We start from the raw sequence: 27,991 nt of genomic DNA, 5'->3' as shown, positions 1-27,991 counted from the left end.
CTAAAAATGTTTTCTTCCTCAGGCCAGGATTTGTTGTGCCTACTAATCTGTTTCAAGGAATTAAAACTGTAAATCCAACATTTCGGGGGTATTCTCAGCAGGTACGTCTTTATTGCTTTTTATTCATAATATTAATCTTTAATACATTTGCAAAATGCTATTATGCATTATGCTATTATATACTCATTTGCAATTCTAAGAATAATAACCCCATATATTTTTGGCTTACATTTTTCCACATTTCTCTTAATTTCATATTTTTCTAGAAATTTTAAATTTGGGGGTGTTTAAATATGTCAGTATATTCTAGTGCTTTTAGCTTTGAAAAGTTCCACATCCAGAGATAAATTTTACCTGTATTTTCTGATTTAATTAAAAAAAATTCTTTAGACATGTGTCATTTATTTCACATTACAATATAATCCAAATTTAATTTTTTGCAAACAGCTAACAAATTGTACGAAACTACAGATTTAAGAATTTTCTTATCTGGTTTTAAAAGTTTCTTCTTTATTAATTTTTATGCTTACATTAATATATAATAAGGTCTGTTTCTGGGCTTTCTAATCTGTTTCATCGACCTGTAATTTTTTGGATTGATACCAATGGCAGTTTCAATTATTGTACTTTATATAATGTTTTTTTCATGTTAATACCTGGTCCTCACATATGTTTCTTTTTCAAAACAATACCTGTTCTCTGTTAACTTTTTCTGTTGCAAATTCCTGGATCACAGAGACTTGGTAGACATAAGTTGGGGCCTACGAATTTGTATTTTCAATAAACATTCTAGGTTGATCAAGGATTTTTGAGATACAGTGCAAAATTGGATAAAGCTTTAGTTTTAAGCCAAACTTATACTTGAATTTAGGATATCTCTCTGAATTCTTATTGTCAGATGAGGCAAATCCTTACTCCTCAAGTTTTTTAAAATAGCAGCAGTACTAAAGCTGACCTCCAGATCATCTTCAGTTTTTTGTTGCTGTTGTTTATTGTTTTTTTTAGTTTTAATTGAAATACATGTTCAGTTTTTTAAGTACTTTTGTTTTATTTACATAACTTTTTAGAACTTAGTGCTTCCTATCCCTCCAATGCCTTATGTCTACAAAGTTGTATTTCCTTAGTATAATGCTACACATTTAGAAATCAGTTGCTAACCACATTTTGTATATTTTCTCATTTCTACATACATGTATTTTTAATGAAATGGTAATATCTATGTTGCTTATATATTAGGATGCTCAAGAATTCCTTCGATGTTTAATGGATCTGCTTCATGAAGAACTGAAAGAACAGGTCATGGAAGTAGAAGAGGATCCTCAAACTACAATGACTGAGGAGACCGTGGAGGAAGACAAGAGCCAGTCAGATGCAGATTTTCAGTCTTGTGAATCTTGTAGCAGCAGTGATAAAGCCGAAAATGAAAATGGGTCTAGAAGCTTTTCTGAAGATAATAATGAAACAACAATGTTAATTCAGGATGATGAAAACAATTCAGAAATGTCAAAAGATTGGCAAAAAGAGAAGATGTGCAATAAGATTATTAAAGCGAATTCTGAAGGAGAATTAGATAGAGACTCTGTGTCTGAAACAGTTGACTTGAACAATCAGGAAACTGTCAAAGTGCAAATACACAGCAGAGCTTCAGGTGACAATTTTTATAATTTGCAAATGATAGTGTTTCATTTTTAGACAAAGGGTGCAAGATGTGTTTATATTTAAGATGATATTTGTAATTTTACCATTTTCTGATTTGGGGAGAGCGGAATTAGCTTGATATGTGACTTTAGAATACATTTCTAATTTACATGTTAATGTTCACAGTTTATATTTAGCATAATAAAAATGAAATAGAATAATTAACAGCTTTAGCTTAATATTTTGTGTGTCGTATATGACATTATAGTTCAACCATACTAATTGAAAGAAAGAGGGTATTAAATAGATGTTAACTTTTGGGCTTTCTAACTAGTAGAGTTTAGTACTATTTGCATGTGAGTGTTAAGTTAATGTCATTTAAAGCAGATTTGGTTGAGATCTGCAAAATAGCAAAATAATCCAAATTGTAGACTGTTAGATTTAGATTGCTGTCATTGGAGTCATATCAGCTACGAAATACTTGGTGTATGTTTGGCATAGGAGTTTAATTAACTATAATGAACCCTGTTACGATAGATTATACCGTAATACATGTCATTGTTCCTTTGGGAAAGAGCACGTGGCCAAATGAAAGATAGTTGAGCTAGGTTGCTTTGCATTTTACATTTATTTCTTCTAGGGTTAACTTGTGTTAGCTTAATGTGGTATTTAATTCTCCAAAGCACGTAAAATTAAACCATCAGAGGTTCAGATTCTCTGACCTTAAAATAAGTGGTAGACAAGGAACATAAAAAATTTATCATTTGTAATTACTGAAGAGTAGGAACTACTAAACAATTTACTTATGTTTTTGAACCCCACATTTTTTCTGGAGGAGAAGGATACTTTCTTAACCACAGGAATACTTGTGGTTCACCCATGTGCAGTACATAAATGCCTTCTAGTCAGGAAAACGTGTGAGGCTCCTTGATTATACTGATGTTATGTTAGAAGTTTAGATGTGGTTAGAAGTTGTTTAGTCAATAGATATGTGAAATTTCAGTATTGAAAGACTTAGCCGTCTGCTATCTAGCCTTTCCTCATCAAAAGCCTGATTAAGCCTGATTACTTGACATACTGGTTCTTTATTGTTCCATATCAAGTTTATTCTTACAATTAGTAACTAATTGATGACCTGGATTAGGGATCTGGGCTTTTACATTTTCTGATTGAAAAATGTGACAAAGACCGTATATGACACGCAAAACCTAAAATATTTACTATCTGGTCTTTCACAGGAATCATTTGCCAATCCCTGACCTAGATGATATTAACTTTATTCCCTTCTGAAAGGCTAGAGCGAGTCTCCTCCTCTTTCTTCCTGCAATATTATGCAGTCTGCTTTTAGTTATGGTTGGGATAATGAGAAATGCCTCTGTGAAAGTAATAAAAGTCATTTATTTTGCATTATCTGGAAAATTCCCTGAAATCATTCTGTTTCAGGGTCTGTTATGTATAATTCTCTTTTCTTCACTCAAATACTTTTTGAGCAGTCTCTTGCCCTGGAATATATGTTATGTACTAGGAATCCAACAGCAAATCAAGATAGCTCTCATAGAGCTTATATTTTCTTGATTCATAATTTAATTCCAAAAAAGGTGTTTTTTTTCTGACAGAGGGTTTTATTTCCTTTTATAACAGAGTAAAATAATTTATAATTACTTTATGCCTAAATTTCTTGTTAGATTTTGCTTACTATGTCAGTTTGGGAGGATAATCTCTTTTTCTCCCATATGGTTTTAAAGCTTTCTAAAAAACTGCCCTAAATTGCTTTTGTTTTTTAAATACTAAGTTAGGATAAATATGATCCTCTTTGGCTTTATATTTCCACACTTATATTTGCACACTTTCTGGATTGCTTACAACAGTAATGTGTTATAAACGTTAATTAGATTCCTAGGGGGAAAATCACTGTTAGTTTGCTTAGCAAGCGTAATGTCTATCAGGTATTTCACCTGACATTTATTAACGTGAATTGTGTTCAAAATCTCAGATGAAGAAAGCTTTATTTGACAGGTGGAATAATTTTACTATTTAAGGTAATAATACAAATTTTAAATATTACAGAATATATTACTGATGTCCATTTGAATGAGCTGTCTACATCACAGACCTTCCCATCAAGTGAAGGTGTTAACCCACGTGTATCAGCAAGCCCTCCGAAATCAGGCAGTTTGTGGCCAGGATTGGCACCCACACACAAAAAAGGTAGAAGTTTCAGTTATTCAGGTTCCTTTGCTTTGATAGTTTAAAATGTTAATTATGAAATATTATTCAAGCTTTTTAAATTGACAGCATACTTTTACACAACCATGATTTAAAATTTTTGTGTGTGTGTGGCACAAATTTACATACAACAGAATTCACTCTTTTGGTGTAGGGGTCTGAGTTTCAACACGTGCATAGATTGTTACCATCACCACAAACAGAATATAGAACAGTTCCAGTACTCCAAAGAATTCCCTTATACTACCAGACCATCCCACTACTCCTCCCAAAGCCCCAGCCCTGTGAATCTGTTCTCTATTCCTATTGTTTTTCCTTTTCCAGAATGTCATATAAATAGAATCATACAGATGTAGTCTTTTGAAACAGGCTGCTTTCACTTAGCGTAATGAATTTGAGATACAGTCACATCGCAGGTCTGAATAGTTCTTTTTTATTACTGAGTAGTATTTCATTGTGTGACTGTACTACTGTTTATTCACTCACTGACAAATACTTGAATTTGTTTCCAGTTTTTGGCAATTATGAATAATGTTGCTATAAACATTTATGTACTGGTTTCTGTATGAACATAAATTTTCATTTGTTAAGGGTAAGCACCTGGATGTGGGGTTATTGGTTTTATGTTAGTTTTATGCTTAATGTTGTATGAAATTGTTTTTCGGAGTGGCTGTATCATTTTGCTTTCCGACCAGCTATGTATGAGAGTTCCAGTATTAGAAAATGTAAAACTGTAAAACTCTTATAAGAGTTTTCATGACCTTGTGTTAGAATTCTTTAAAGACATCAAAGACATCAAAAGCATGATCTGTAAAAGAAAAAAATTAAAATCTTTCTTGGCAAAAGACACCATTAAGAGAATGAAAAGATAAGATTGGAAGAAAATATTTGCAAATCGCATAGCTGACAAAGGACTTGTATCTAGAATATATAAAGAACTCTCAAAGCTTAATAGAATCCTTTCTTCAAATAAAACCTTACTTGGAAGCAAAAACAAATAAGTAAAAGCAAAACTATTCTGGTTGAAGTCAAGATGGGAAGCTGAATACTTTCTATTTCATCATGGTTTCTCTTTGAGGTTTTTTTGTGTGTGTGTGTTTTCTTTAGGTAATGCTTTTGAATGGTATTTTGACAGATTTCTTCAGCATAGTAATTTTGCTGTTAAAAGATTTCAGAAAAAAATGCTAAAAGAACTACTTTGATTTCTAAAAAAAATTTCTATACTTGTTTTTCAATCCTAGCTCAGTCTGCATCATCTCCAAAGAGAAAAAAACAGCACAAGAAATACCGAAGTGTTATTTCAGACATATTTGATGGAACAATCATTAGTTCAGTGCAGTGTCTGACTTGTGATAGGGTGAGTATGAAAGAATTATAATACACAGGAAATTTCTTTCAAATGCTCTTTTTAAAAAAAAACCTGACAAAATGGTGTGAAAGTTTAATTTCTTCTCCTTGTTGTTTATGATTATACATGTATTTCTTGTGTTTGCAGAAGTATAAATTGATTCTAGGAGTAGAACTTGTTTTTTGGAAGCAATAGTAACATACTGATTTAAGGATGGGTCTTGACCTGTCACTGGACAGGCATGCATTTAGCAGGAAGAATTAACTTAGTTCTTCATCTCTGGTCACATACAAAGGAGATATGTTGCTCAGCAATGAGAATTTGTAACACATGCATATTCTCCCAAGGCTGATGAAATTAGTAGGAAACTGTTGTTATTCACAGACACAAGGCTATGTATATATCTTCTCCACTTGGTTGTATGGCTTGTAAATATTTTCCCATGTTAAGTTTGGATTCAGATAATAAAAGTAGTATCATGTTCATACACAAGAGCATGAATGAAAATCATCATGAGATTTTTAATAATACCTCTAAATTCCTGAGTTTCCTAGAGGTTTTCTTAAGAACAGTTTTACTTCAGTGCAGTGATGAATATAGTTAAGATGAATGTAAAATGACCTATCTCAAAAAAAAAAAAAAAAAACCCAAAGTAAGTTTTCAGTTATTGTGTTAGAATTAATTCAAATCTAAGGGTTTTCAATAGGGTTATCTTAATGTAGGCTATTTTGGTACCAGATATTTAAATGGAATTATCCTGAAATGTTTTCAGCTGTTTAGGTTTCGCATCTTGTTTTTTAAGCTACATTTAAAAACTATCACTAGAGGTCATTTTCAAAAATAAATGCAGTAGTGCGTAACAGTTTGGACCTCAGGCTACAGTGGCTGTGTGTGAGATACTTCTCTTTACTGCAATGTCCTTGACTAATGGGGACGTTAGTAGTTACCTCATAAGGTTTATGTGAAGATTAAATTTAGAACAGCACTTGGTACAAAGCAATTTTGCTTTCGTTATTACTATTTTAGCTTTGTTATTACTATATAAAAAGCAGTTTGTTTTTTTGTTCTTTCTTATTATAATTTGCTTTGATCTTTGCCGTCTAAAATCTATCCTCAGATGTTTGTGCTGGATTATTTTCATCCCATTCTTAAAACACAAAACAATTTTAGGTGTCTGTAACCCTCGAGACCTTTCAAGATCTGTCCTTGCCGATTCCTGGCAAGGAAGACCTTGCTAAGCTGCATTCATCAAGTCATCCAACATCTATAGTCAAAGCAGGATCATGTGGTGAAGCATATGCTCCACAAGGGTGGATAGCTTTTTTCATGGAATATGTGAAGAGGTATGTATGTGTTTTCTTTGTATTAGTTGATTGTTAAAACTGCTGTTTCTGCTGTACTGGCAGAACATTTCCTTTCTTTTTTCTGTCAATAATGTTTCAGGTTTGTTGTCTCATGTGTCCCTAGCTGGTTTTGGGGTCCAATAGTAACCTTGCAAGATTGTCTTGCTGCCTTCTTCGCCAGAGATGAACTAAAAGGTAAGAAATACGAAATAGTTTTCATCTATGGCTAAACTGTTGTGAGTGATCTAAAATACTAGTGGGACTAAATATAGAACGTATTCATAAAAGCTGAGTTTTTTTTTTTTAATTTATTTTTGGCTGTGTTGGGTCTTCGTTGCTGTGCGCGGGCTTTCTCTATTTGCGTCAAGCGGGGGCTGCTCTTCGTTGCGGTGTGCGGGCTTCTCACTGCGGTGTCTTCTCTTGTTGCGGAGCATGGGCTCTAGGCGCGCGAGCTTCAGTAGTTGTGGCACGTGCGCTCAGTAGTTGTGGCTCGCGGGCTCTAGAGCACACACAGGCTCATTAGTTGTGGCGCACGGGCTTAGTTGCTCTGCGACATGTGGGATCTTCCCGGACCAGGGCTCGAACCCGTGTCCGCTGCATTGGCGGGCGGATTCTTAACCACTGCGCCACCAGGGAAGCCCGAAGCTGAGTTTTGAGGCAGCTCAAATAGTACTTGCCCATATTGCCACAGTGCCAGTATCTACCGTGACAACATAAACACTATAAATAATATCCTGAAATAATTGATACAAATTCCTATAGTACTAGACAATACGGTATTTGAAGTGTCTAAAGTCTTCTCTGGGATTGAAAAAAGAGAAAATTCAACCAAAATATAAAAAACTTACTTGTATATCTGGATTAGTCTGAATTTCTCCATAGTATTTAAGATCCAAGCCTTCACTATTTTTGTGTGTCCAGCACCTTGCTTGGACATATAACAAGCAGTCAGTAAATTTTGTTGAGTGAATAAGTATACAGGATGTTATTTGAGATACGCCTTCAAGGTTGAAAAAAGAGCAGGTAAAGGGTGTTGTAGGCGTGGTAAACGTGCTGACTCGAGCAGAGACTAAAAAATGTGAGCCTTGTGTTACTGTTCTACGGGTTCAGCATCGCAAGCTCAAAGAATTGCAGAACCAAAAGAAAATAACTTGCTTTTAGTTTGAGAGGAATGACCAGATCTGTTCTGTTTTCAGGTGACAATATGTACAGTTGTGAAAAATGCAAAAAGTAAGTGTCATTGGCAGTGCTTTCAATTGCATGTTTTGTATTTTAAATGGTATTTTTCTTGGTAATTTGAATTGGGCATGTGGGGTTAATTTTCCGTTTTATTTAGAAAAATATAAAGGCCAGTAAGCTTTGTCCTAGTGAAAATTGACTGGTTGTTCTGTAAAACAAATCTGAGGTTAAAAATTTAACAAATTTAATAGGCTTAGCTAAGATGTGACAGTGTATTTTAAGATATAAAATAAGTATGTAATTTTGCATAGAACATTTTCCAAATATGTTGTAAATATATACTAGGATGTATAACATACATTTTTATTACATAGGTTAATTCTGTCATCATAAATAACGCAATATTCTTTTCTGGTTTACCACCTTAACAGGCTAGATTTAGGAAGTGAAAGTGACTATAAAGGTACATAGTTTCAAGTTTGTGTAAAATTCACAAAGGTTATACCATCTCTAATGTTACCTGCTGTATGAGGGCTGAATAAAAAAGACAGTTAAGAAAAGTATGATTTTATTTCTTTATATCTACTACTAGCTGCCTTTTTCTATCTTGTAATAAGTTTAGGCTTTTAAGGCTTCTTGTTGATGAGTTAGAAAAGAAAAGTAAATGGAGAATTGAAAGCAAATATGTCTGAGGTAGAGTGAACTGGAAAATTTTTCTGAATCTCTCTGATAGAAAAATAATGGCCTACGAATAAGATCTATTAATAGAGTCTTCATAATACAAACTTCTGGCTTTTGTCAAAAACCCAGGGAAATGTTGATCTGCAGCTGTTGGTCTTCTTCATCACAAAAAGGAATAGTATATTGTTAGGTCAATAAGGAAGAAAAGCTGCCTTGTACTTTCTAGAAAAAAAATACACCTCTAGTGAATTGGAAAGTATTTATTATCAGTTTGTCCTTGAAGCCACAGCTTATACCTGAAGACGGAGTTGGCCCAGAGGGGGAATCTTTCTTGGAAAAACAGTGCCAACTAGGAAAAAGATAATAGTGAAGATGGAAAAGAACTTGCATCTACCCCAGAATCCAAAGTAGAGATCTGTCAAATATAAATTAATATTGATTATTGGGAATTCCCTGGCAGTCCAGTGGTTAGGACTCCACGCTTTCACTGCCGAGGGCCCGGGTTCGATCGCTGGTTGGGGAACTAAGAGCCTACAAGCCGCTTGGTATGGCCAAAAAAATTTTTTTTTTTGATTATTAATAATAACCACTCTATTTTAAGTTATTTGTTTTCACATTTAGGAATAAAGGTTGTAATATATTGACCTGACCAACCAATTCTATAAAATTGGGATTTTATTTTACTCAGTTTTACATCCTATCTGAATGTTATAAAGGCATAGCCAGGCCATAGATAGTAGAAGATTTTCATCAAAGAATTATACAACTCTAATTTTTTATCACTGATGTCTTAATTTAAATAATTTTTTTTACAATAAGGGGTTCCAGTGTTTTATTAGTATTTTTTTAATTGGTAGCGTATAATTCAGTAGTAAGCATTTTTAGTCTGATACCTTTATTTCTGCATTTTCTAAAAGATTTTGCTGTATATTTGAAAATACTAAAGGTTTTGTAGATTTGTATCGGAAACAGGTTTATTAAAATTGGTTTTCTCTTTTCACCCCTTAGATTGAGGAATGGAGTAAAGTTTTGTAAAGTACAAAAGTTTCCTGAGGTATGGGCTTTATCACAATTTAATTTATTTTATGTGATAGGTAAGGCATTAATATAACACAGGGTAGTAAATTCTTTAGCTTTGGTTGAAGAATGGAATGGTTCTATTGACCAGTGGCTGTGTATACCCTATTAAGATTATCCATTTTTAAAATACTGAGTTGCATACCAAATAAGTGCCTTTAGCAGTAAAACTATGTTGAACACAGTTTAATCAGATACGGTAGGGTCTTGCAGGTATAAAGTGTAAAATTGGAGAAGCCAGTAGCTATGAACTTAGGAAGTACCATGTTTCATCATTTCCACATTTTAACATCTCTGGAATCAGGTTATCAGAATTGCAGGATAATGTTTAATCTTGACAATATGTATATTTAGTAGACTCTTATGTAGCATATGAAATAGTAGAATTTTAAATAATCCTACGTTTCTCCTTTAAAAAGATTTTGTGCATCCATCTTAAAAGATTCAGACATGAACTGATGTTTTCCACCAAAATCAGTACCCATGTTTCATTTCCACTGGAAGGCCTGGATCTTCAGCCATTTCTTGCTAAAGATAGTCCAGCTCAAATTATTACCTATGATCTTCTGTCAGTCATTTGTCACCATGGAACTGCAAGTAGTAAGTATCCAAGTTTGACATACGTTTTTAGATTTAAAAAAAAAGAAACATCTGAATTGATCTCTTAAACAAGACCTGATTGAACAAAAGAAAAAAGTATAAAAGTAGATTTTTATTAATTATTTTATTTTGGTTATTAAACACATGTCAGAAATTTTAGGAAATTGAATAATTTTACTCTGAAGTTTAAAATACTGGAAATTATGTTTTTATGTAAAGCTAAATAATAAGGACTTTAACATGATTATTTTTACACTGGGTTTTTAAGATTACGTTCTCTGTCCTGATTTTCATTTCCTCAAGTGGTGGTGGTAAGGGTACCTACTGGAAAAAAATATGAAGATAGTTCTTGCTATATCTTTTTATTACTGAAGTTATTTAAATTTTTTCTGCTTAAATTCAGGTGGACACTATATTGCCTACTGCCGAAACAATTTAAATAATCTCTGGTATGAATTTGACGACCAAAGTGTCACTGAAGTTTCAGAATCTACTGTACAAAATGCAGAAGCTTATGTTCTCTTCTACAGGTGAGGAAATAGCTCTCCTGGATAGGCTGTTTTGACAGATATGACAGAACATCTCATGTTGAGGTTAACAGTGACTTCTAAGACTTTCAAAGTGGATTGCTGAGTAAAGATTAGAAATTGTTTTGCTCTCATTTCATTATGTGAGTAAAAGTGAAAGGTTGCATGCAGAACGATCTTTTGTTAAGAGAATGTTAAGTCATTTAGTTGAAGGGCAAAGGAATATATTTTGTTTTAGAAAGACTGGTTTTAATTTTAAAAATTAGGCACTGACAGTAGGAATTAAGAACCAAATTTTCTCCTAACATAGCTAATAAAGGAGGTATTGGACTTCCTCGGTGGTCCAGTGGTTAAGACTCCACGCTTCCAACGCAGGGGGCATGGGTTCAATCCCTGGTTGGGGAAGTTCTGCATGCCACGTGGCATGGCCAAAATAAAAATTAAAAAAAAAAAAAAAGGAGGTATTAATATAAAAATAAATCCTTGGTACCTTTTAGTATCTTCTAAAAGATTGTAATAACAACTAAAACAGGAAAGCAGATTAACTGTTTAGATCTTATTAACAATCATTTGAATGTCTGTTCTATAGCAATAGTTATGTGGATACTAGTAGTTAAGATATAGTATTACCCCTAGAGTGTGTAATGTAGTGGGGGCAGGGTGGAACAAAGTATATTTCTCATGAATAATTTTCAAGACCTAACAAGAGTCACAGTACAGTCCACCCTCCATATCCATGGGTTCCACATCTGAGGATTCAACCAACGGCATATTGAAAATATTGGGGGGAAGAAGATTCCAGAAAGTTCCAAAAAGCAAAACTTAAAATTGCACACCAGTAACTATCTATATACCACTTATGCTGTATTTACCAGTGTTTGCATAGCATTTACATTTTTTAGGTATTATAAGTAATCTAGAGATGATTTAAAGTATATGAGAGGCTGTGCATAGGTTATATGCAAATGCTACACCATTTTATATAAGGGACTTAAGCATCCACAGATTTTGGTATTTGCAGGGGTCCTGGAACCAATCCCCCATGGATATAGAGGGATGACTGTTAATGTGTGTGCTAAGTCTAATAAGTGAGCGGAAAAATCCACTTACTAATCTAATGGAGTAAAATGCATATTAAATTTAATGAATCACTGTCCCTTAATAGGAAGAGCAGTGAAGAAGCACAAAAAGAGAGGCGGAGGATATCAAATTTGTTGAACATAATGGAACCAAGTCTCCTTCAGTTTTATATTTCTCGACAGTGGCTAAATAAATTTAAGACCTTTGCTGAACCTGGCCCTATTTCAAATAATGATTTTCTCTGTATTCATGGAGGTAAGAAACTCTGTAATGGAAAGTAGTGGTAGGGATTTGCTGTTAAATAATTTACAAATAGGGAAAGAGCCAAGAATTTTCCTCTTCCATTTATTTTCCATTTCCCCATCTACATTCCAACTTAAATGGGCTTAATTTGCTATGGTTTCAGAAATTAGCTTTTTCTTCTAATTATAGGCAATCTGTAGCCTTTTCATAGAACAGATATTTACTGAGTACCTGTTCCAAACTCTGTGCTAGAGCCTGAAAATACCAGAAACACTATTTCTATTTGCATAGCTTTAATTTCATAGTAAAGACAGATGCATAAACAGGTAATTATGGTGCAGTGAACACTTCTATTGCCCATCATTTTTCTCAGCTGAGAGACATGCAGCTCCAACTGTATCCGTGGCTCTTATCCCTTTTGTCTAAATGAATAGCTGGCTCTTTTCCTAACTATGAAAATGTACTCGGAGTTTAACAAAAAAACCTCATGCAGTTATTTGCTAAATGTAATTTATGCCTTTGTGACTGACTGTGTTAGTGCTTGTTCCCATGACAACCTTAGTGTGACACCTTAATTAAATTTCATGGTTGAAGACTCGATATTCTCATTAATTAATTATTTTTGCAGTGAAACCACAAGAGATAGTAGAAATGTCCCGTATTGGATTTAGAAATCTAAACCTTGAAAATATTTCTGTATGTGGATTTTTCTCTTATTATTTCCCTACTTGAGCTACTAACTTAAGTCTCTTCCGGTTCCGAATCTCCCTATAATCCTTTTATGGCATTTATCTGTGCCTGCCTTTTATTATGGTTATTCATATAAATTCTTCATTTCTACTGCTAGCTCATAAGCTCCATGAAGGAAAGATTGTCTCTGATTTATCTCTGGCTTGCCCCAATACACAGTCAAGGCTTAGTAAAGATTTATCTAAGTTAAGTACTTGAACATCTTGGTTAACTTACTTTTCTCTATTTCAAGAAATATGTTCATCTTTAGGAACATATTCTTATACTTAATTTTTAACCTTTTGGGGAGAGCTTTTAAGAATAATGATTGGAAAAAACGCCAGTGATTAATCAGTTAAAAGTAATATAAAGGAATTTAAGAATGAGACAGACCCATTTAAACTTTTTTAGGTGTTCCTCCACGAAAAGCTAGTTATATTGAAGACCTGGTATTGATGCTGCCTCAGAACATTTGGGATAACCTATATAGCAGGTTTGTTTTTTTAAAATCAGACAATATGGTATTGTGGAAATCAGTTTGTGAAATTCGTTAAAAGGAGATTGGATTATTTTGTATATGCTCCCTGTGCTGTATGTTGCTTATGTGGAATATTCCCTTCTTCCTTCATTTATTCACTCTGAAGTGTGAGTAGAGAGACTTTTGTGGCTAGTGTGGCCCTAGTCTAGATAATTAATTCTAAGTTTTATGTTCTGATGATCTGTATCTCTAAAAGTATGCTGTGATATTTTTCTTAAATATTTTTTCTTAAATATTGACAATAATTCATTCTATGAATTCTTACTTAGTGGCCAGGGGAAGCCTCCTTCTAATTAAAACTTGATTAAAACTGTGGCTGTGTATAACTGAAGATTTATATGTTGTATACTAACTTTTGACAGCCACTTCTTTTACTTTATGTTGTTGCAACAAACATATTTTGTAACAAAAGTAGCTGTAAGGGAAAGTTGAAATACAGATGAATCAGTAAGTCAATAAACTGATAAAATCAGCAACCCTGAAAAACATAAAATCAGGTCCTTACGATAATTTGGTTTTTACATTTTACTAAAACTTGGACACATTTCCTAGAACATCAGCTTACTTCCAGATTATCATACTTATTAAATTCTTCATGCATTAGGTATGGAGGAGGACCAGCCGTCAACCATCTGTACATTTGTCACACTTGCCAGATTGAGGCGGAGAAAATTGAAAAAAGAAGAAAAGTTGAATTGGAAATTTTTATTCGGGTAAAAAATGATGCTTTTCAAATTATAAAAATGATCTAGAATAAAGATAAAGAACTGACAATTAGAGGAACGATGTTAGTGAAATGATTGGATGAAAGAGTTGTAATACATTTTAAGTCTCATGGGCTCATAACAGTGAGAGACCCCAGTCAGGTGACTATAGTTCTAGTGAGTTAAGTTCTTCTTTTGGGGGTTTTTGTTTTCATGGATTGGTAATAAATTTTGTTTTATGTATTGGCACTGGCAAGAAATCTCCTTATTGAAATGGTAAATTATAAGTTTCCTTAAGTTAGTGGTTTTTCTGAAAGCATCTACTCAGATTGCATTCTTTACTTCCACCCCTTTGTGAAATATAATATTGTATGGGGGGACTCTCTATACTTATACCTAGTTCCCACAAAGTGAGTATGTTATGAGGCATTTCTTGATTGCAAGCAACAGAAAGTCTGATCACAGAATCAATAGGAAGAGCTGAATAACCAGGTTTTATGGACAAAGACTAGTATAGTTCCATTTGTCCAGGTAGCAAGAAGTAAGTTTCTTCAAAGTGCTGCTGTCAGTAATACACCTCCAACCATTTATTTATTATTCGGATTCCTAGTAGAGAATCCTACTAGAGTTTGAGTCACCTGAGAGGCATGTTCATTGATATTTCTATTGAAATTATATTAGGTGGAGGGATAATTCTATAAGGGAAGATTGAGATTCTTTTAGTAAAAGAAGGAGAGAAGTTAATTGAGCAGATATTATAGATGAACAGTACATTCCATGTTGTGGCCACAGGCTTCTTTTCATAGATTTAGGGGTGTTTTTTTGTGTGTGTGTGTGCCCTTGCCTAAAGTAAAGAAATTTTCACATACACAGGAAGGTATTACAGGTGTGGATTGATTTATTGTGCTTGAGCCTCATTTGCTTTCTAAATATAAGGAGGCAAATTTTAGTTGAATATTAAAAGTAGTTCATTCCACGAATGCTTAAATAAATGGCTAATGACTATATCCATTAGGGTTTGTTTTTTTTTTTAATATTTATTTATTTATTTGGCTGCGCCAGATCTGAGTTGCGGCACACAGGACCTTCATTGCCACGTGCAGGATCTTTAGCTGCAGCATACAAGCTCTTAGTTGCGGCATGCATGTGGGATCTAGTTCCCTGACCAGGGATTGAACCTGGCCCCACTGCATTGGGAGCATGGCGTCTTAACCACTGGACCACCAGGGAAGTCCCATACATTAGGGTTTGATCAACAGAAGCCATTCTAAGTCTTTTGAGTAGAATAGGAATACAGGCAATGAAAGACTTAAATAACTACTAAAAAGACTGGGCAGTGAAGATCAAGAAGACCATAGCTGACTTTCAGGAAATCTAGAAGGCTGCCATACTGGAGGTAGGAGTGGGGACAGCGGCTCAGAGTGGGGTCTCAGAGCCCAGACAAGGTAAAGAAAGCTTCTCTGTAGTGGTGTGGGCCTGGTCAAGGATGTTGGAGCCCAGGCAACGTAACAGTGGATGCCCGTGTTGGCTGGAGATTGGTGTGTGAGGCGGCACAGCTTAGTGGTGGTGGTAAAATTGAGGGATTGATTCCATGTGTAGGATTGATCAGATAATATGAGTGTAATGAGAGCCAGATTTCTTATTGTCAGATAAGGGAGTTACAGATATCAAAAGAGAGGAAACTAAAATGGACTCTTTGTTATTGGATTAAAATTGTAGGCATCTTTGTGAACTCACTGTGATAGATACATATATACATATAGAGGTATAAATGTGTGTATGTGTACACATATATAGAAATAAATGATGCACCTAAGTTAATTTCCTAACTCTGGCACTGCAAAGGCCTGGAAGCAGTAATAACTCCAGGAGGATTGAGCCTACCTAGCTCTCTTCGGATCTTGGCTTCTAAACATCTTTCTCCAGTAAAAGGAACCAGCCCTCCTTGGAGAAATGGCTGCTTTCAGGGCCAGGACAGGGGAATTACAAGATGAGCTTGGAATTTCTTACTGTTCCAGAAATTAAAGAAGTTTTTGAAGAATCATGGGGAAATGTCAAAAGTACATAGAAGCCAGCTTGAAGAGACTTTTACTTGCCAAATTTGGGACAATTTATGCTTCAAAATAAATTATAATGGTATTATAATGCATTAAACAAAATAGGAGATATTGTGTTCATACCGTTATAAATAAATAAGTGAATAAATTGAAAGACTGATGTGGAATGGAATATTAACATAGTTCCAGCTTATTCCCCACAAAATACATATTAATTTCGAAGAGAAAAGACTGAGCAAGAAGAGTCTGGCACCAACTCAATGAAGTCATTAAAGTGAACATCAGTAGCAGTGGAACATATCAAAATCATGTGCTAGGATAGGATACAATGAGAAGAACACATCATCACTTGTTTGGTAGACAGTGCATAACCTGAGTATCAAATGAGGAAAGCCAGGCAGACCCAAATTGGGGGACATTTTATAAAACAACTGGCTTGTAATCTTCAAAATTGTCAAGATCGTGAAAGTCAAGACTGAGGAACTGTGCCACCTTAAAGGAAATATGAAGTTACATGCAACAAGTGATTCTTGCTTGTTTTTGTTTTTTGTTTGGTTTTTTCTTTTTCGTCCGAGTGGCATGTGGCATCCTAGTTCCCTGACCAGGGATCGAATCCGCACCCCCTGCAATGGAAGCGTGGTGTCTCAACCACTGGATCGCTAGGGAAGTCCCAACAAGTGATTCTGAACTGGATCTTCTGGCTATAAACATTATTGGATCAATTAGAAAAACTTGATGGAGTCTGAGGATTAGGTGCTAGTATTGTATCGATGTTAATTTCCACATTTTTATCATCTGTGTTAAACGTGTAGGAAAAAGTCCTTGTGTGTTTAGCAACTTACTCTGAAATGGTCTAGGAAAAGAAAATTTCTTTGTATTGTACTGGAGTTTTCCTGTAAGTTTGAGATTGTTTCAAAGCTAAAAAGAATTTTTTAATTGCACAAAGCTTCTGGAAATTACCTATGTTGCTTACCACTGGCAAGTCTCAGGCGAATGCTCAGAAACTTGATAGACTTGATAAGCCGCTAATCTCAGGACCCTGGTGGGTTATCCCGAGGATGCTGCTGTTAAAGACGTTAGCTGCCTATGGCACCGAGTGAGGGATTCTTGGGAAGATGCTTGGAAGTGGTGGCAAAACGCTACTTGTGCCATCTGTGGAGGCCTCAGTCCTGCCACAGCTGCCACCAGAGGACGTAGGGGAAGTTTCTCTTTCTCTTGTGCCTTCCATATATTGCATGTATCATTGGCAGTGGCTGATCTGGAGCACTACTGGCAAGCGATCCTGGAAAGTGAAGTCTTCTCTTTTCATAGAAGAGAGAGTAAGAATGAATGGAAATGATGCATTAACAGATAATAAATACAGTATAGTTTGCCCCCCTTGTCATATGCATTCATACAGCAGCAACAACAGTAGCAGTAGTATCATGTTTCTGCCTAACATGATGCAGCTAGCTCATGTACCAATAGATGCAGCATTTATCCTTTCCCTAAACTTGGGAAACCCGAAGTCCCATCAGTCAGTATATCCATTTCTGGATGATGATCATTCATATTTAGTTCAGTCAGTTTAGTCATAATCTCCCTTTTATATTCTGCAATCTAAAGAATAAACCATAAGATTAACCATCAACAACATACCTTCTATGAAATAGAGGAATGAAAGAAAGGAAAAATAAATTGGTAATTTTTCACAAATTTAGAAATATTTACAAATATGTATTGGGTTGGCCAAAAAGTTCGTTGGGTTAGTGAATACATTGTTCAATAAAATTCTCGTGAAAATGAAAAAGGTGTCTTTTAGTTCTACTTAAAACCGAATGAACTTTTTGGCCAACCCAGTGCATGGAGGAAGGAAGAAATATGTGTCTACAGCTTATAACTACCCATTCCATATTCTCTGTTTTCTCAGCCAGCACTTCAGCTGGTTAGTTACCTGATAAAGTAACCCAGACCTTCGTTCCTGAAGAGTCTGAGCTCTTTGTAGTCTTGCCTGTGTTAGATTTCTCTAGTTTATGAGCTTTTAATCTGTGGATATGGAAATACTGAATGGTGCTTATAGTGGATTGAATGCTGGTCCCCAAAAAAGGTGTTTCCGTGTCCTAATCCCTGTGAATTGACTTTATTTATGAAAAGGGTCTTTTTATACATAATTAAGGATCTTGAGACAAGATCAACCTGGATTATCTGCATGGACCCTAAGTCTAATGGTAAGTGCCCTTATAAAGAGATGCACAGAGGAGAGATACACAGAGAGAAGAGGTGAAAGCCATATGAAGACAGAAGACAGAGATTGGAATATACACTCACAAAGCAGAAGGTTGAAGAGGCAAGGAACCGAATCTCCCCTAAATCTCCCCTTCTTCTCCACAAGAAGCACGGTCATGCCTACACCTTGGTTTGGACTTTTGACCTTCAGAACTTTGAGAGAAAAAATAATCTGGTTTCAGCCACCAAGTTTGTGGTGATTTGCTATAGCCCCCCTCTGAAACGAATACAGTGGGTATAACCTGATTTTCAGACATAGTTCTCCCTGTTTCTGTTGTGTAGTAGTCATTTTATTCTACTTTTCATATAGCCTTACCCCCTTTGCCTCTTGGTTCAGTGACATGAGGAACCCAAAATGGCCAGAGGAGTGTCTCATCTTCCAGTCCAGTAAAATCATTGTTGTGTCCCTTTGGAACCTAATACCTCTAAACTAGTAGAGGCCAAAGTTGTGATAACTAGAAGCAAAAAAGCTTTTGTGTCAGTAGGTAGTAATAGATAAACTCTCCTACTTCCTTTACCTGGTACCTACCCTCATGCTTTCTGGTTGTGGGAAAAACAGCACCATAGGGTTGTTTCTAGTTTGGGGCATATACTCCATCCTATAGGATAGTACCAACCCCACAGTGTTTTGCCACCCAGGCACAAAAACAGTATTCAGTAGGCCAGCAACTTTTAGGTGATGCCATATGGTAAAGTCAGTGAATTCTATGGATGTGAGCCTATTGCTTCATTTATTTTGTGTAAAATTTGTTACATAATCAGAGGTGATATGGGATATCATCTCAGGAAATGAGACATTCAGTAAGACCAACAATGGTGATACTGGAAGAAACAATGTAGGTTAGGAAGGTAGGCCCAAATCCAGTTCTAAGCATTTGTAAATCATTTATCATCAAGGGGCTTGTATATATCCAGATTATATAATATAAAGAATTCGTACAACTCAAGAAGATAGATATTCCAATTTAAAAATAAGAAAATATTTTAATACACATTATCCTTAAGATATGAGTGATAAGCACATGAAAAGGTACACACTCTCAGTAGTCATCAGTAAAATGCAAATTAAAGCCACAGTGAGATACCATTACACACTTCTTAGAATGGCTAAAATAAAGAAGTGGACAATATCAAGTTCTGACAAAAATGTAGAGCAACTAGAATTCTCATATAAACACTGTTGGTGGGCATGTGGTGTCACATGCCGGATGACAACCAGTTTGACAATTTCTTATAGGTTAAACAAACACTTAGCACATGAGTCAGCAATCTCACTCCTAGGTATTTACTCCAGAGAATGAACACTTATGTCTGCAAAAACCTGTACACAAATGTTCATGAGCAGAATTGCTCATTATTGCCCCAAACTGGAAATTGATAACGTCTGTCAGGTGGCAAATGGATAAAAAAGCTGTGGTATACTACTAAGCATAAAAAAGGTAGAACTACTGCTGCATGCAGCAATATGATGAATCTTAGGAACATTATGCCAAGTGAAAGGAACAAGACAAAAACGACTATGTAATGTCTAATTCCACTTATATGAAATATCTAAAAAAAAGATAGGGACTTCCCTGGTGGCACATTGGATAAGACTCTGTGCTCCCAATGCAGGGGGCCCAGGTTTGATCCCTGGTCAGGGAACTAGATCCCACATGCATGCTAGAGCTAAGAGTTCGCCTGCCACAACTAAGGAGCCTGCGAGCTGCAACTAAGGAGCCCTTGAGCCACAACGAAGACCCAGTGCAACCAAATAAATAAATAAATTTAAAAAAAAAACAAAACACAAAGTAGGTCAGTGGTTTCCTGGGGCTGAGAGGAAGTGATTGATTGTAAACTGGCACAGGGGAGTTTTTGGAGTGTCAGAAGTGTTTTAAACTGGATTGTGTTGGTGGCTGCACAATTATAAACTTACTGAAAACCATTGAACTTTACACTAACGCTGTGTGGATTATACTTTAATGAAGCTGTTTTATAAAATGCAAGTCTATAATTATTCCATAAAACTAGGGTTTTTTTTGTCTTTTTCTACCACCACCCCTTTGAAAAAAAGCAAAAAAGCAATGTCTTAGTGTAAAAAAATAACAGGACTTACCTGGCAGTCCAGTGGTTAAGACTCCAAGCTCCCAATGCAGGCGGTCTGGGTTCCGTCTCTAGTCAGGGAACTGGGATCCCGCATGCCACAAAAAAATTTTAAAAAACAAAACAGAACACTAGAGTACAAAAATAGGTGCCCTTGCTAGACTGGAAATTAAGTGGAGTTTCTGAAAAATTGAGAAAGCAGATAGGATCAGTTTGAAGAAGCGAACCAATGTCATGGGAAATGACCACACAGGCTTTAAGCATGGAAGCGGCAGATACTAATAGTGATCTCAGCACTCTGCCCCCTGCATTGTACTAAGCAGCAAACACGAAGGCGTCTGCTTGGATTGAGCAGTGAATGTGGACCCTTGGGTTGGTTAAAGAAGGCGTTACCTTAGATAGCTTGTAATACCTAGAAAGAATTGTGTCTTCCTAAGTTATGCCTTAAAATAAATGATTGATCCTCAGAGAGATGCATAAGGATATTGTATCCTAAAAACAAAACAAAACTCAATAGATGGGTTGATTGAATGGCAGAATAAATACTGCTGGAGAGCATATTAGTGTACTGAAAGATCTAGTGAAGGGTTTCTCCTAAAATGAAGCACAAGGATAAACAGGTGGAAAACAAAAGTTTTGACATGTTGGATAGATACAGAATCCAATGTTTTTCTAATAGGTATTTTAGAAGAGAGTAGAGAGGTGGAACTCCTTTTAGAGCAACAGTGTAATTTCTGAGAACTAGAGAGAAACAGATGCCTTTAAATAACTGGGGTGATTATACTTAACTCAATTTTCAAAAGCCCCCACTTAGACACATAAGGAAGAAATGTCCTAATGCCAGAGAGAAAGAAAGTCCTGAAAGTGTCCAAACCTGGTAATGCTGTGAATGAAACGGATTCATCTGACAGAATCAGTCTAACATTACGTTTCAGAAATCTCAGTTCTCTAAGGATAAGTTGTACATCACAGGAAATCCAAACTTTAATTCTTTACCTGGAGACAAACATGCCTTGATTTCATCAGAGGCAACCACAACATTATTCATTGTCTTTCATTGTTCTGTGGAAGCAGCTACCTTGTGTCCCAGAAAGATCCTTGCCCTCAAAGAGCTTACATTTAATAAATAACAAATACATTATATATCAAAAGGTAATGAGTTCTATAGTGAAAGAAGATATCTAACAGGATAAGAGGATCAGGAGTATAGTGATGAGGGGAGGAGTCAGGTGCAGTTATAAACAGTGGGATCAAGATCGGCCTCATTGAAAAGGTGACATTTAAGCAAAGACTTGAAGGAGGTGAGGGAGATATTCAAATATCTGTAAAAAGAAGGGATACCCATGCAAAGGCTTTGAGAGACAGGAATGTATCTGCTTGATTTTGAGAATAACAAAGAGGTTTGTGTGACCACAAGTGAATAAATGAGGAGGAAAGTACTAGAAGATGAAGTCAAATCATGGGGCCAGATCATAGAGGTACTTCTGAGGTATTATTATAAGGATCTCTGGGGACAATGGCAGGGTTTGGATTAGATTTGATCATAGGGGAGAAATGAGCTGAACTTCACTGTTTTTGTCCATAGGTAGTATGTACCGTGGGCATTTAGTTACCCAGCATGAGATATCTTCAGGAGTCTCACTGTCTTTTCACACTATTACAATTAGATAATTTTCAAATACCCTTCATTTTCCTCAGGCCCTGTTGCTGTTTCTCTCTCTCTCTCTTTTTTTTTTTTTTAATTTATTTATTTAATTTATTTTATTTTTGGCTGCGTTGGGTCTTCTTTGCTGCATGGGCTTTTCTCTAGTTGCGGTGAGCAGGGGCTACTCTTTGTTGCGGTGCACAGTCTTCTCATTGCGGTGGCTTCTCTTGTTGCGGAGCACGGGCTCTAGGCACACAGGCGTAAGTAGTTGTGGCGCACAGGCTTAGTTGCTCTGTGGCATGTGGGATCTTCCCGGACCAGGGCTCGAACCCGTGTCCCCTGCATAGGCAGGTGGATTCTTAACCACTGTGCCACCAGGGAAGAAGCCTCTGTTCCCCTCTTTCTATGCCAGTTTTTCTGTCAGTTTGGTTTTTGGTTTCGTCTTGTTTTGTTGGGGTTTTTTTTTTTTGTTTGGTTTTTTTGTTTTTGTTTGGTTTTTTAAATTTAATTTTTTAAAAAAATGTATTTATTTAGTTTTTTTTTTTATTTTGGGCTGTTTTGGGTCTTTGTTTCTGTGTGAGGGCTTTCTCTAGTTGCCGCAAGCGGGGGCCACTCTTCATTGCGGTGCGCGGGCCTCTCACTATCGCGGCCTCTCTTGTTGAGGAGCACAGGCTCCAGACACACAGGCTCAGTAGTTGTGGCTCACGGGCTCTAGAGCACAGGCTCAGTAATTGTGGCTCACAGGCCCAGTTGCTCCGCGGCATGTGGGATCTTCCCAGACCAGGGCTCGAACCCGTGTCCCCTGCCTTCGCAGGCATATTCTCAACCACCACGCCACCAGGGAAGCCCTTTTTGTTTGTTTTGTTTTGGCTGAGCTGCATGGCTTGCAGGATCTCAGTTCCCCGACCAGGGATTGAAGCCAGGCCAGGGCAGTGAAAGCCCGGAATCCTAATCACTAGGCCACTGGGGAACTCCCCAATTCGGTTTTTTAATTGAAAGTTGTAGAAGTCAGATTGGCTAACTTAAGCAAAAAAAAGAAATTTATTGAAAAGAAAAATTGAATAACCAGACCTCCAGAAATTCAGGAACCAAGGTATTCCTGTATAGCTAACAAAATTGACATTGGAATGACTCCATTCAAATCATTAGGTTACTCCTCTGAAGATTTCCATTTCTAGTAGTTTTGCCTAGTTTGAGTCACATACCCATTTCTTGGGCCTTAGGACGAGAGGAGGAAGTAGAAGGTCTTCAAGGACTATCCCACCACTTTTGAGAATTCATCCTATATATATGTTGTTGTTGTTTTTTTAAATATTTATTTATTGATCTTTGGCTGCATTGGGTCTTCGTTGCTGTGCCTGGGCTTTCTCTATTTGCGGCGAACGGGGGCCACTCTTCGTCGTAGTGACTTCTCTTGTTGCGGAGCACGGACTCTAGGTGCACGGGCTTCAGTAGTTGTGGCTCGCGGGCTTCAGTAGTTGTGGCTTGTGGGCTCTAGACCGCAGGCTCAGTAGTTGGGGCGCATGGGCTCAGCTGCTCTGCGGCATGTGGGATCTTCCCTGACCAGGGATTGAACCTGTGTCCCCTGCATTGGCAGGCGGATTCTTAACCACTGCGCCACCAGGGAAGTCCTATATATATGTTTATTGTCTATGAAATAACATGTACAGAACTTTTCGTTTCAACATTCTGTTTGTAATAGCAACATGTCTACCAGTATCTTAAGTGAATGGAAGTAAGATGTAGACAGTGGGTATGGTATGTTTAAATAAGATTTACACATCAGATTTTTAATAAATATGTGGAGTATTTATTGCTTTGAAGACTTTTTCTTGACCATTTTCACTTATCCAATCATTATGCCCCTTTTGTGTATACTTGATAAACTTTGAGATATAACCTAGAATGTTTATTAGGTGTTACCATGTATCCTAGTATTAAGTTAACTTAGCATCAATGTTAAGTCACATTCTTTGTGTGTGAGGAATTGGCCTTATCAGATGCTGAAGTAGAATGGTTGTATTGTTCTGCTACAAAGCAAGTTCTAGATTTTAGATGACTAATTTTTTTCCCTCTATAGCTCAACAGAGCATTCCAAGAGGAGGATTCTCCAGCTACTTTTTATTGCATCAGTATGCAGTGGTTTAGAGAATGGGAAAGTTTTGTGAAGGGTAAGGATGGAGGTAAGTGTTTAACTGAAAGACGAAATTCTTTGCAGATTTTTTGTTTATTTAACAAATGTTTTTTGAATATCTACATGCACTTGGGATTACACTACAGAACAAGAGAGAAAAAAACGTACATTCTAGTTTATATGTTGGTTATTTTTAATTTTTTAAAAACTTTCATGGATTATAGCATATTCATAGCAGATATAAAGGAACTGAATAAAAATTAGTCTGTGATCTTAACATTGAAAAATTTTTTAAAAAATCCTTCCAACAATAAGATTGGTTAAATTATAGTTTATCCATTACAATAGGATACTATGTGGACTTTAAAAATTATTTGTGTAACAGTGTTTAAAATTTAAAAATAAGATGTTCTTGATATATGAAAAAGGTTATATAATGCAGTATGCATAGTTGGAAACTTTTGTTTAAAAAAAGAAAAAGGCAAACATATGCAAAGGCAGAAAGACCTCAAAGGTACTAGAACAGTTTGCCTGTCTTTCTGTAGTAGGATAACAGTATCTATTTCCTTCTTGTGCCTTTTTTTTTTTTTTTTTAAACAGTTTTTGATAATGAACATGCACTGTACTTTTGCATCCAGGGGGAAAACAGGGTTTCTTTCCTTAAATTAAAAAAAGGGGGCTTCCCTGGTGGCGCAGTGGTTGAGAGTCTGCCTGCCAATGCAGGGGACACGGGTTCGAGTCCTGGTCTGGGAAGATCCCACATGCCGCGGAGCAACTAGGCCCGTGAGCCATAATTACTGAGCCTGCGCGTCTGGAGCCTGTTCTCTGCAACAAGAGAGGCCGCGATGGTGAGAGGCCCGCGCACCGCGATGAAGAGTGGCCCCCGCTTGCCGCAACTAGAGGAAGCCCTCGCACAGAAACGAAGACCCAACACAGCCAAAACTAAATAAATAAATAAAATAAAAAAATTTAAAAAAAAAAGGATGCACTTTGGGAATTCGCTGGCAGTCCAGTGGTTAGGATTCCGCACTTTTCACTGCTGAGGGCCTCGGTTCAATCCCTGGTCGGGGAACTAAGATCCTGTAAGCCGCAGGGCGCAGCTTTTTAAAAAAAAAAAAAAAAAAAAAAAAAAAGATGCATTTTAACATTTCATTTTACAATGCTTTTATTTTTAGTTTAATGACGGTCTAAAACCAAGAATTGCATTTCTTTTTAAATTACAAAGAATTGTTCTTTTGTAGCATTAAAAGTGCATTTTAACCTGTAATCCCCAAATGGATACTTAAGAAATCATTTTTATTAAATTTTGGATGGTATTGAGAGAACTTCTCTCAGCTTCTTTCCTGGTTCCATTTTGGGGGAATTAAGACCCAAAAAGGAAGAAACTCAAAAGAAGACAGTTAAGAACTGACTATAATAATCTGACTAAAAAATAATCTGATTATACAGTTGTATCCTTCATTAATTCAGGCATAGAAATATGCAGTTCTTTGGTGCATTTATACATTTTGATTATTTGTTTTTCCTTTTGACTTAGATCCTCCAGGTCCTATTGATAACACTAAAATTGCAGTCACCAAATGTGGCAATGTGATACTCAGGCAAGGTAAGTTTGACTAATACTATTAAGCCTTTATTTGTTAGTAATTTGTCACACTGTTAAGAATATATCATCACTAGCCATCTATACCACCTTTATATCCAGCTCAATGATGTAATTCATACATGAATTAAGACAAATAGTGGAAAAATTGCCAATGTTTAATTCTTATCTGAAGAAAGATTTTAAGGCTGTTAATAGGAGGCAGGAAAAAGGATCTCTAACTTTTTAAGGCAGACCATAAAGTTGCAACTTACAACAGTATGGGCCGGTAGTCTGAAGATTCATGTTCCAAAAGTTCTCAATTATTCCTAGAGTATTCATGCTGGGGGTACATTATGAAAGCTTTTGCAGTATGAATATGTAGGTTTGTAAATATTATTCTTTCTCTATATACTTAATTTTAGGAGCAGATTCTGGTCAGATTTCTGAAGAAACATGGAATTTTCTACAGTCTATATATGGTGGGGGGCCTGAAGTTATCCTACGACCTCCGGTTGTTCATGTTGACCCTGACGTAGTACAAGCAGAAGAAAAAATTGAAGTAGAAACTCGGTCTTTGTAATTTTGAGGATATAGAGAGTTCTGATGAGAAATCACTTTCACTTCTGCTGACATATTCCCATGCAAAAACATTCCTAAAAGCATGTTTATTTTCTTGATTTTTAATATTTTATCTTTTATTCCTTCTTACTGGGCATTATGGAAGAATGTGTCAAAATGTATAATATTCTACAGGTTGGTATATTTAATGCTAGATAACTTATCATAAAGTCTTTCAGTGTAATATTTTTGAAAAAAGAAGGAATAATTGTGATCATTTGGTAATCAGTAGGTTATCTTTGATCTTTATACTACATGTAAATCCATAGTATCCTTTGTAGCTTTGTAAATACTTTTGCTTTGAAAACTTTTTCATTACTCTAAGCCACCATAATTCTGACCAATCTTTTCAGTTCTCCAAAAACCTAATTTAATTGTATAGTTTTGACATGGCTTCATATAATAAAGAGCCTATTTTAAATGGAGAGTAGTAGTCAGAAAAATGTTGTTAATCTCCTAAAGCTCAGGAAACTGTTAGGGTGTCACTTCTTTTGCACTGCAGCATATAAACTAGCATATTAATATTTACAAAATGTCTTTTTGAGTGTATCAATGGTGTATTTAGTCTGAGTGGAATTTGTGTCAACAGATATTAGTAATTTATTGCCTCTTATACTGTAAAATGTTAAATTTCAGTTCCTATAACCCTGAATAGTATTCATTAATATCAGTAAAAAAACTTAGGGTTAGTTTTAGGGCACTTTTTATTTTGAGAGCATGGAGTATAGAATGTGTCAATGAGATGGTCGATAAAGCTGAAGCCTCTTGCAAAATGATTTTTTAAATGAAATGCATAAAGTCTTTTTGAATAATATAATATGCACTGCTATTTGCTTGATTATGTGATGTCAAAAGTTTAACTATATTCCAAGTACAAAAACAAACTGGATTACTTTCAGAATGTTGAATAGCATTCACAATGGCTTTGTTTTGGTTTGGGGCAGCTGCCACCAGCTAAAACAGTGTTATTAAAATTAGTTCAATAAAAATGATTTAAAAATGTATAACTTGGATGTATTTATTTAATAGATATTAAGGGTGAAGTGTATAAAGTTTGTTAATGTTAATGTCTTGTTATTTCTTAATCAGAAGTATGCAAAATAAGAAGTCATTTGGTATAGTATTTGAAGTTTTGGTATTTAGTGAAATGAAATAATCAGCCATTAGAATCTATTTGAATTTTGTAAAAAAAATAGTTTTTAGCTTTCTTCTTTCTCATGATTATGCTATAATCCTCTTCAAGGATTGAATGATATTACTGATCTGTCTTGTATCACCAGAGATCAGTGTAATGCCTGGTATTTAGGAGATAATCAAAAAAGATTAGTTTTTAATAGTGCTTGCCATTTATTACATATTTATGATGTTTCAGTCACTCAACTAAGGGCATTACTTATATATATATATATATATTTTTTTTTTTTTAATATATTTATTTAGTTAGTTAGTTTTGGCTATGCTGGGTCTTCGTTGCTGTGCGCACGCTTTCTCTAGTTGCAGCGAGCAGGGGCTACTCTTTGTTGCAGTGTGCAGGTTTCTCATTGCAGTGGCTTCTCTTTGTTGTGGAGCACAGGCTCTAGGCATGCGGGCTTCAGTAGTTGTGGCACACGGGCTCAGTAGTTGTGGCTCGTGGGCTCTAGTGCACAGGCTCTGTAGTTGTGGTGCACGGGCTTAGTTGCTCTGCGGCATGTG

At 35.8% G+C, this 27,991-nt stretch overlaps 1 protein-coding gene and 1 non-coding gene across 4 annotated transcripts in view; one reads left to right on the top strand and one right to left on the bottom strand.

Annotated features, from left to right (window-relative positions):
* The window catches only part of USP33 (ubiquitin specific peptidase 33), a 62,940-nt gene extending 35,634 nt beyond the window's left edge, over window positions 1–27,306 (top strand). The window contains exons 9-24 of one of the 3 annotated variants that reach the window (XM_059924759.1): window positions 23–101; window positions 1,237–1,648; window positions 3,706–3,846; window positions 5,106–5,221; window positions 6,383–6,555; window positions 6,680–6,750; window positions 7,752–7,785; window positions 9,424–9,469; window positions 9,912–10,092; window positions 10,496–10,622; window positions 11,785–11,954; window positions 13,083–13,164; window positions 13,814–13,922; window positions 24,043–24,145; window positions 25,634–25,702; window positions 26,104–27,306. In XM_059924759.1, the coding sequence (XP_059780742.1) occupies window positions 23–101; window positions 1,237–1,648; window positions 3,706–3,846; window positions 5,106–5,221; window positions 6,383–6,555; window positions 6,680–6,750; window positions 7,752–7,785; window positions 9,424–9,469; window positions 9,912–10,092; window positions 10,496–10,622; window positions 11,785–11,954; window positions 13,083–13,164; window positions 13,814–13,922; window positions 24,043–24,145; window positions 25,634–25,702; window positions 26,104–26,261 (2,071 nt within the window). In that variant the 3' untranslated portion in view covers window positions 26,262–27,306. Of the gene's footprint in view, window positions 1–22; window positions 102–1,236; window positions 1,649–3,705; window positions 3,847–5,105; window positions 5,222–6,382; window positions 6,556–6,655; window positions 6,751–7,751; window positions 7,786–9,423; window positions 9,470–9,911; window positions 10,093–10,495; window positions 10,623–11,784; window positions 11,955–13,082; window positions 13,165–13,813; window positions 13,923–24,042; window positions 24,146–25,633; window positions 25,703–26,103 lie in introns of all 3 variants that reach the window. The other 2 variants (XM_059924750.1, XM_059924766.1) reach the window with 2 other exon arrangements.
* Window positions 15,071–15,143, bottom strand: TRNAW-CCA (transfer RNA tryptophan (anticodon CCA)). Its single transcript has one exon. It is a non-coding gene; the product is annotated as a tRNA-Trp (tRNA).
* Window positions 27,307–27,991: the final 685 nt, after the last annotated feature.

The sequence above is a fragment of the Balaenoptera ricei genome, chromosome 1 (assembly GCF_028023285.1).
Source record: "Balaenoptera ricei isolate mBalRic1 chromosome 1, mBalRic1.hap2, whole genome shotgun sequence".
NCBI lineage: Eukaryota > Metazoa > Chordata > Mammalia > Artiodactyla > Balaenopteridae > Balaenoptera > Balaenoptera ricei.
Note: the sequence above shows the minus strand (reverse complement) of the source record. Positions and strands in the feature narration are given on the sequence as shown.